Raw genomic sequence first — 9,971 nt, forward strand, 5'->3', positions numbered from 1 at the left:
GAACCAGACCAGATTTGTTCGGGAATTCTGTTATTCAGAGAGCTGGAAGGACATCTATTGATAAGATAACAGGCTGTCTTTACAGCCTCACCCCAGAATACTTTCGGGAGGCCAGAACTGATTAACATACATCTGGTCCTCTCAAGAATTGTCCTATTAAGCCTCTCGGCAACCCCATTTTGTTGTGGGGTATAGCTCACAATTTTATGTCTCATTATTCCTTGTTTACTGCAATATTGATCAAATTCGATATTGCAAAATTCAAACCCATTGTCAGTTCTTAAGATTTTTATCTTCTTACTAGTCTGATTTTCAATCAATAAATTCCATTCTTTGAAAACTTTAAAGGTATCAGACTTAGACTTTAATAAGAAAATCCATATTTTTCTTGAATAGTCATCGGTGATAAGAAGGTAATATTTGTTTCCAGATACTGTTGGCACTGGGGCAGGTCCCCATAAGTCAGAATGTATGTACTCAAGAACATCTTGAGACTTATGCAATCCTACCTTAAATGGAAGCCTAACTTGTTTTCCCATTATACAATGTTCACAAAATGTTAATTTTTGTACACTGTCTTTTCCAAAAGCCCCTTGACATGATAGAGTTTTTAAGCCTTTTTTCACTTAGATGACCAAGTCTCTTATGCCATAATTCTGATTTATCTGTATGTGTGACAAAATTCACACCATTATTAGGTGAGATTATTTCAACACTTATTGTATAAATTCCATTCAACTTTAATGAACTGATAATAAGTTCTTGATTTCTAATAATATTGGTAGAGCCATTCTTTATTTCTATTTGATAACTTTCATCATCAAGAACACCTAGGGATATGAGGTTTCTTTTTAGGGCTGGAACATATCTTGTATGTTTTAGCAACATGTGATGACCATTTTGAAGTTTTAGCAACACATTTCCAATACCCTTAACTTTACATGTCTCATTATTTCCAAGTTTTACTGACCCTTCATGAAGTTCAGAGTAGTTAGTCAGGTAGCCTATATTAGGTGTCATATGAAAAGAACATCCAGAGTCTAAGACCCAGTCCTTATCATAATTTTCTATCATTGACACATAGGCTACTCCAATATTGGCTCCTGCCTCTCTATAGTTGGGAGCATTCAATGAGGCATTTTCAGTATTGGAATCTTTCTTTTGGTCATGGGCCTTCTTGAAACAATTCTTAATGAAGTGCCCAGTTTTTCCACAAAAAAACACTTCTTATTATATGCCTTTCCTTTAAGTGGCTTCTTGTCTTTTCCTTTGGTGTTACTTCATTTCTTTTTGACAAAGTTTTTATCCTCGTTGTAATTTGAATAACTATAGTTGCTCACACCTTTAGCAGGTGTTCTTTGCTTAGGTGACACACCCTCCACATTATACACATCTCTGTGTTCAGATTTAAATTCCAGTTCTCTGTTCAAGAGAGAACTGTGAATTATTTCAACAGTAAGGTCATTCCTACCATACTTCAGAGCATTTCTCATATCTTTGTATCTCCTAAGGCATTAAGTAGATCAACTACTTTTTGCTCATCTGATATTTTCTCTACACAGTTTATCAAGTCTTGAGTTATCCTATTAAATCTATCCATATTATCTTCTATATCAAGATTAGGATCAAACTTAAAGCTGAAAAACTGCCTCCAAAGAAAACATTTATTTGGTAAGGTTTTAGTGAGGTACTATTTCTCTAGGGCTGTCCATAATTCTACAGCAATTTTGGTCTCGCCTACTTTCCTAATCACAGTATCAGTTAAGTGTAGAAACATAGTGCTCCAGGCCAGTTCATCTTATTCTGTTTTTCTATTCTCAGGCAGGCCTTCTGGCCAGGATTCATCTATTGCCTTAGCACATTTTAACTGTAGCATAAGAGCCTTAATTTTTTGGCGCTAGAGACTAAAGTCTCCTTTGCCATCCCACATTTAGACATCTACCTTAGAAGTCATGATGTGTAGTAGTGTGAGCAATGTGTATGTTCAGTAATGTACGAACAAGTAGTATGTTGCAGTAATGTAATAGAGGTCAATATTTAAAAAAAATTGTCACGCACACAATGGAGTACAAAACAGATTACTCTTAGACTCAGTAATCTACCAGAAAAATTAATGTGATACATATACCTCCAAGGAAGACTGTCTCGGACAATCAGTATAAGCCCTTTCCCTGTACAATCACATTTGAGTATCAGTTTATCAATTATGTATCCAATGATATTTTATATATATATATATTCATAAGTATCTCTTCACAGTAACCGGATACAGAGAAGAAAATTATAAAATTTCTTGAATCGAAAAGCCCTAGTCCCCTCAGATTCTAGGGTTCTCTCAAGGACCCCTAGACAAAGGTGGATTTAGGTAAGATTCAAAATGGAAACCCTAGTCTCCTTTAAGAAAAACGTTCGGTTACAAAGAGATTTTTAAATGTGGAAGTCGAAATTGATACTCAGAATCACCAAAGGGAATCGAACAATGTTACAAGAACCCCTTTAAAATTTTTAAAGGATCGAAGACAAGAAACTGTAGATCGTCAAAACTAAGTGTTCGAACCCTAGCCCAAAAAAGCAGAAACTCAAAACGCAGCACAAATCAGATTTTTCTAAAATGCTCTGATACCACTGTTGTGTTTAGAAAATCCGTGCAGAATCACACTTCAAACCAAATACACAGAAACAAAAATAAAATGAGAGAACACGAGATTTTTCAGCCCAAAGGCCCCGAGGTTCAGCGACCAAATCTAACGCCTACATCCCCGTTGAGCATCCATCAGGAATAAGCTCAAATCCACTATGAACAGCCCAAAATAAGCAAAACAGTCTCAAGAACACACAGTTACAGAACTTCTCAAAAACGAAAGATCTTCTCACAACAATATTGAACTCACACAAGAGTTCATCTAAATTCCTAATTCTCTCTACCAAAATCACACAAGATCTATAGAGAGAACGAATCAACAGAGAAGACGAAAAGGAGAGTACAAAAAACTCGAAGCTGCTAGGGTTAAAAACTCTTAACCCTAATCACCCAGTTTCTTTCCTTTTATATGAGAGTAACCCTTTATTGTCATCCAACGGTCCATTTCTTGCCACTTGTCTTGAATCCGGAAGAGTTGTTATTTCATAACAAAAAATGCATTTCTGTTTTGCACTTATAATAACCCGACCCTAGTTCTGGAAGTTTCTTCACAATGGATCATCAATTGCCCACCAAGTTTGGGCCGCACTTCACGGTCCATTTAAATCAGCTGGGCCAAAACACAAAATCCAGCAAATTAATTCTTACAGGGACAAACTCTTGGGATAGGCCGTAAGGTTGGACAACTCTTTGAGCTCATCAATCTTCACCTTCCATCCCGTTTTTCCTCATCAGTTCAGACAGCAACCCCAGTCTCATCTACCCCATCCATCAGTCTCTAGTATTCTCGTTTGGGTCATGCTTCTATTAGTCGTCTTCAATTTTTAGCATCTAATGGTTATTTAGGGCTTGTTAATAAAGAACAATTTGATTGTCTTCCTTGTCAACTTGCAAAACAATCGGCATTGCCATTTCACAAAAGTGATTCCTTTTCTTCTGCACCATTTGATTTGATTCACTCTGATGTTTGGGGCCTATCTCCCACTACTACTATGGGAAGCTCTAGATATTTTGTAAATTTTATTGATGATTACTCTTGTTACACTTGGATATTTCTTATGCGTAATCGATCTAAATTACCTCAGTTGTACCTTGATTTTGCTACCATGGTCAAAACTCAATTTTCTTGCAATATCAAAGTGTTTCATGCTGACAATGCTGCTGAATACACAGACTCTAGAGTCATTACCTTTCTTCACCAATATGGCACTCTTCCTCATCGTTCATGTCCAGGCACTTCTCAACAAAATGGGCGTCCTGAGCGCAAACATCGAGACATTCTCAATACCGTCCGTGCTCTTCTCATATTTGCTTCGTGTCCTGAACGCTTTTGGGGTGAAGCTGCTCTTACAGCTGTTTACACCAAGAGCCACGTGCCTTCTCCCATCATTGGAATCAATCACCATTTGAGCATCTTTATGGTCACCCTCCTGACTATAACACTCTTAAGATATTCGGTTGTGCTTGTTTTGTTCTTCTTCAGCCTCATGAGCGCACCAAATTGGAATCTAGATCTCGACTATGTTGCTTCTTGGGATATGGTGTTGAACACAAAGGCCATAGATGTTGGGATCCTTACTCCAAACGTCACCGAGTATCTCGTTATGTCGTTTTCTGGGAACACAAGATGTTCACCTCCATATCTAAGTTTCACCTGTCACATGACAATACCTCTATCCTATTCACTAACCTCTCCACAGATCTTTTTCCTGACACTCCTGAGACAAACTCTTCTTCTGAGTCAACATCTCCACCAACACATCCTATCTCTTTCTCAGATATGTCATTACCAACTAACATGTCTACAGATACCTCAATTAAGTTATCCACCTTGCCCTCTTCTGAGGAACTTGTCTCTTCTGATGGATCCGCTCCAACGACTTCTGATCTCCCTACTCGACGAAGTGACCGGGTAAACTCCTTCTGTTAATCTTCGTGACTTTGTTGTATTTTCTACTATTCTTTCTCATCATGAACCTCAGTCTTATCATGAAGCTAGTTCTGATCCTCTTTGGCAGAAAGCAATGAATGATGAACTACAGGCACTCGAAAACACTCACACTTGAGATCTAGTGGACCTACCAAAAGGCAAACATGCCATGGGATAAAAGTGGGTTTATAAGATCAAAACTCACTCTGATGGGTCCATTGATCGATACAAAGCTTGCTTGGTAGCTAAAGGGTTTACCCAGGAGTATGGGATTGACTATGAGGAGACCTTTGCCCCGGTTGCCCGCCTCACTTCAGTTCGCAACTGAATTGCAGTTGCCGCCGTCCGTCATTGGGAATTATTTCAAATGGATGTGAAAAATGCTTTTCTTAATGGTGAACTTACTGAAGAAGTTTATATGTGCCCTCTTCCTAGTTCTCATCATCTTCCGCATCAAGTCTGCAAACTTCGTCGGGCTCTATATGGTCTCAAGCAACTCCTCGAGCTTGGTTTGCCAAGTTCAGCACCATTGTTGGAGATTTTGGGTTCACTTCCAGCTCACATGATTCTGCTCTTTTCATTAGCAAAATAGACCAGGGTACTATCCTTCTTCTCCTCTATGTTGATGATATGATCATCACTGGTGATGACACATCCGGAATTTTGGATCTCAAGACTTATCTCAGCCAACATGTCAAAATGAAAGATCTTCGAAAGCTTAGTTACTTTTTGGGACTTGAGATCACTTCTAACTTTGAGGGATATTATTTTTCGCAAGCAAAGTATGCTTCTGATCTTCTTACTCGAGCGGGACACACAGATAGTAATACATGTACCACTCCTCTAGAGCTCAACTCTAAACTCACTCCCATGGATGGTACGCCTTTGGATGACCCCACCTTGTTTCACCAATTGGTTGGTAGTCTTGTTTATCTTACAGTTACTCGCCCTAACATCTCTTATGCTGTCCATATTTTCAATCGATTTCTCTCTACTCCTCGCACATCCCATTATGCTACAGTACTTCACATTCTCAGGTACATCAAAGGGACCCTATTTCATGGTCTCCACTTCTCATCTCACTCTTCACTCCAGCTTCGTGCCTACTCAGATGCAGATTGGGCGGGTAACCCCCCTGATCATAGATCTACCACTGGGTATTGCTTATTCCTTGGTGATTCTCTTATTTCTTAGCACAGCAAGAAACAAACAGTAGTCGCTCGATCCAGTACAGAAGCTGAGTATCGAGCCCTTGCTGATACAACTCAGGAACTTTTTTGGCTTCGCTGGTTACTTGAAGACATGGGCATCACCCATTCTACTGCCACTATCATAAACTGCGATAATCAAAGTGCTATCCAAATTGCTCACAATGATGTATTCCATGAACGCACAAAGCACATTGAAATTGATTGTCACTTTATACGTCATCATCTCACCCGTGGGACTATTGGACTATTATCAGTTTCTTCAGCCGATCAAACTGCTGATATCTTCACTAAAACGCACCCTCCTGGACTCCTTGAGGATTTAGTTTCCAAACTCAAGTTGGTCTCCATTTTACCACCTTGAGTTTGAGGGGGGCTGTTAATGTATATACAATGTAAATGTTAGTTAGTCCCACATTGGTTAGAAAGGAAAACATTCCTCTCAAATTAGGCTATAAATAGGATACCTCTCTTGTAAACAAATCACATTATTCAATATAATTCTCTTCTCTTTGTATTGTCTTACTTTCTCTCTTAAATTCAACTGGTACGATTCTCCCATACACCGACAAATCTAAAGAATCATGACCCAATTGTGATTAAACTGTGTTAATTCATATACATAGACAAATTTGTGCTTCCATTACCCAGTTGTAATTCAAATATGATGAACAAAATTCAATGTTTAATGCTGACATATAGTGTGATAGTTGTAATTAAAATCAGCAAAAATGCAATGTCATCAACAACATATCATGCAGGATGAAAGATATATAATCAATGTAACGCTAATGAAGTTTTTACAGACTACAGAGATCGAAAACCATTGCAACTAAAGTAAAATGAGCAATCAAACTCGCAAACGAAAAGCGTCAAGCCTCTAGAGTGCAATAAAGAACGGGAAGGAAGAATAAGGTATGAGCAGGATGAACCAGAAATGATAACAATATGCATATAGGTACGAATTAGACAACCAAAATACTAAGAATATACTTCTTAGGATTAAGCAAATAATCATAAAGAGTAACTCTCCCTAGATCACAATCATGTTCTTGTTGGCAGAAGAGTAAGAATAACTAGGGATAGTACCAGATTACCTCTCAAAAGAGCAACTCGGTTGGACCTCGTTCGTTGGCTTCCTGACTAAAAGAAAACTAAATGAAAAACATAGACAGATTTTTAATATATTCTTCTCACAACTGTAATTATATGCAGCAACACTTTTAAATTGTCCAAATCTCTTTTCTATGTCTACACCATTTATTTGCTCTTTAATAAGCCATCAGAAAATTCCTTGCCTGGTAGAATAAATTCACATTAGAGGAGCAAAATCAGCTTTCTTTTAGCCCATGGGGGCCACTTTTTTTTTTTTTTGGTGGAACTTTTCTTTATAGGGTATAAAAATGTAATTTATTTTGGTGGAACTTTTCTTTATAGGGTTAGCCAAACATATGCCACCTATAACAGCCCGGATTTATGGTGGATCTTTTACTTATCGTATTGAGGACCTGGGGATCGACTGCTTCCCATGCTAGTACAGGTAACATTTATTTCGGTGAAAAATACCAGTATTAGATGTCTTCTGTTCATGTGCATTCAAGATAGTTCTCTTTATTTCGCTCGACACTCCTTAAGGGAAAAGTTTTGCTACTAGCTATGAAATGTATGGAAGTGAGGTGTGTCTTGTGATGATGAGACTTTGCAGACTGCTCCGAAGAGTTAATAATCAACGGCGTTGAGGATTTAAACGAGCAAATGAGTCTCTCTCCACGATTTTGGTTTTTGTACTCAGTTATTAAAATTAATTTACACACTAAATTACTAATTAATACGAGAATAGTTGCTTAATCATACCTTATTTAATAATATGGCTAATATTATAATATATATTTCGCATAATGACAATGCAATTATCACCTATTTTTGAAAAAATAAAAAATAGTTAATATCTTATTTAATGTTCATGTAAGTATAATTTTTATCGTTCAATATGCCAACTTTTTAAGGTCCAAAACCATTTTTTTTTTTTTTAATAATCGTGGGTGTCTGGACCAATTTATGCGTACCTCAACTAATTCCACGAGGCCCTAAAGTTTACAGCCGGCTACTCACCTCAATAGCCTTGAAGTGACTCGAACTGGTGAACATTGGAGAGCAGACCCAAAGTCTAACCACTGAACTAACCCTTAGGGTTAGGTCCAAAACCTTATTAACTGACCTTTTAAATAAGTTTAGATGATAATTGTAAATCAAACTAGGTAGCACAAAAGACGTGGATACAACTTTTCTTGAAAGTAGTCAGGTAACGGAAACTTTGGAGCTTGGGGTTGATGTTTCCTTTTTATCTGGAACCACTTGAGTCGAATCAGAACAGATCAAAAAGTAGTTGGTTCAGTCTGGTTCACAAACTCTTTACTTTTCTTCCCCCATCAATCAATGTAACATTTTTCAGAACACAAGTATCAATTATGGACTGGGAATAAAAGGTGCAGTACCAGAAGAAATTGTATTAACATTAGAAAGATGTTGAGGAAACACTATTGTTCACATGTATATTTCTTTAATTCTAACGAGGAAACAAAAACACATACAAGTATAAATGGACACAACCAAACGAACTTAAAAATCAAAGCCAACCGTTTATATTCTTATAAAAACGAGGATGTCCTCAATTGAGATTTTCATAAATTTTAAAAATTCTTCTAAATTAAATTGTCCTCCAATTGAGATTTTAATCGATATTAATGAAATCCACTGAAATTTAGGTGTTTTCAACTAAGATTTTAATTAATTTAAATAAAATCTTTTAAAATTTAGATACTCTCAATGACTAGTGGATTTATAAGAATTTCATGAATAGAGGGATTTTAAAAATTTTGAATGGGTTTTAAGCTTAAAAATACATATAACAAAATCTTTTGAAATTTTACCATTTTTCATGAGATTCTTATGAAATTTGTGAAATCTATTCAAATTCACAAATTCATTAAAATTTATAATTTTTTAAAATTAATCAAAATCTTGGTTGGGAATACTGCATTAATTATTCCAAAGGTTAAGGAGAGACCAAGATAAATGAAAATGATTAAACCTTAGTCTCTTCTTCTTCGTCTTCCTTACATAGTATCAATTGTGTTTGCATTCTTGTTATCTCCCCGATGGATCTAGCTGGGGAGGAACAAGGCGAAGACGAGATTCCGACACCCATCAACGCAAGGCAACCTTCGCTCCAAGACCGCCTAACAGGATACGACACGCTTCTATATTTTGACAAATGCAAGCAATTTTGACGCGATTTATGTAGTTGGCACTTGCAATTCTTATGGTATGGCCTTCTCTGGATTCCCATATCACTGCCTGAAATGCACCCTTCATATACACCCCGGAGAAGTCCATCTCCAGCCGCACCCGTGGCCATTAATCTCAACCCTAGATGTGTTTGTGTAATATATTTTCTTGGCTGGAGTATGGTGGAAATGGCCCAAAAACAGCCCATATTTTGTGTTTAAATTTCAAGACAAAGATGGTTGGTAACTTGTTATTAGCGCCATATGCGGCAATATGGATGTTTCTTGAACCAAATATCATCCTCGCACAAACTACATGTCCTAGACCTAAGGAGAGAAGAAATTAAGGAGAGAAGAAATTTTTTTTTTTTTTTTTTAAAAGGGTTCCTTTTTTTTTTTTTTTTTTTTTTTTTAAAATTGTTTTTTTTTTTTTTTTTTTTTAATATTTATATTTCCATCATCAAGGACTATGATGCGCCTTAACTCTAAGATGTGTCTGGGTTTGTGCTTATGCTATGGGGGACGTATTGAAGACGACAGAAACAATGTACATTTAGGATTTTATAATAATTAATATAACTTTCTTTGAATCATTTTCTAACTATTTCATTCTTTGGCATTGCTGATTTTCTCCTAGCTGCGATTTGGGGTTACCAAACTTTACTAAAGGTACTTTTTTCCCGAAAAGAAAAAAAATTTCATTTTCCTTCTTGCTTTTGTAAGAAAATAATCTACATTGGCACGAATTTTGTAATCAATTATCTTTTATTGAGTTGAAAAAGGGAAGAATCTAAAAGAAATCTTGTTATCAAAACTGCTTTTGGCAGAGAATTGAAGAAAATGGTTTCTTCTTGTGACTTTCAGAACAAAAGAATCGAAAGGAAAATGGCCCCAGAATTCTTCAA

General features: G+C 36.6%; 1 protein-coding gene and 1 pseudogene across 1 annotated transcript; one reads left to right on the forward strand and one right to left on the reverse strand.

The window, feature by feature from the left end:
• The first annotated feature begins 4,938 nt into the window (after positions 1-4,938).
• Positions 4,939-6,261, forward strand: LOC111400530 (annotated as a pseudogene).
• A 1,919-nt stretch (positions 6,262-8,180) lies between these two features.
• On the reverse strand, positions 8,181-9,197 carry LOC111400531. Its single transcript, XM_023027938.1, has 2 exons — positions 8,871-9,197; positions 8,181-8,252 (listed from the first exon to the last, which is right to left on the reverse strand). Exons 1-2 carry the CDS (start codon positions 9,195-9,197, stop codon positions 8,181-8,183), a joined length of 399 nt encoding a protein of 132 aa, XP_022883706.1.
• Positions 9,198-9,971: the final 774 nt, after the last annotated feature.

The sequence above is a fragment of the Olea europaea genome, chromosome 10, assembly GCF_002742605.1.
Source record: "Olea europaea var. sylvestris chromosome 10, O_europaea_v1, whole genome shotgun sequence".
In the NCBI taxonomy this organism is placed as follows: domain Eukaryota; kingdom Viridiplantae; phylum Streptophyta; class Magnoliopsida; order Lamiales; family Oleaceae; genus Olea; species Olea europaea.

Excerpts from the sequence above, each read along its gene's own strand:
- LOC111400531 (XM_023027938.1), bottom strand. The coding sequence starts at position 9,197 with ATGGCCACGGGTGCGGCTGGAGATGGACTTCTCCGGGGTGTATATGAA. Across the intron at positions 8,253-8,870 it reads ACGAAGAAGAAGAGACTAAG|TCCATAATTGATACTTGTGT; the intron begins GTTTAATCATTT and ends TTTTATTCCCAG.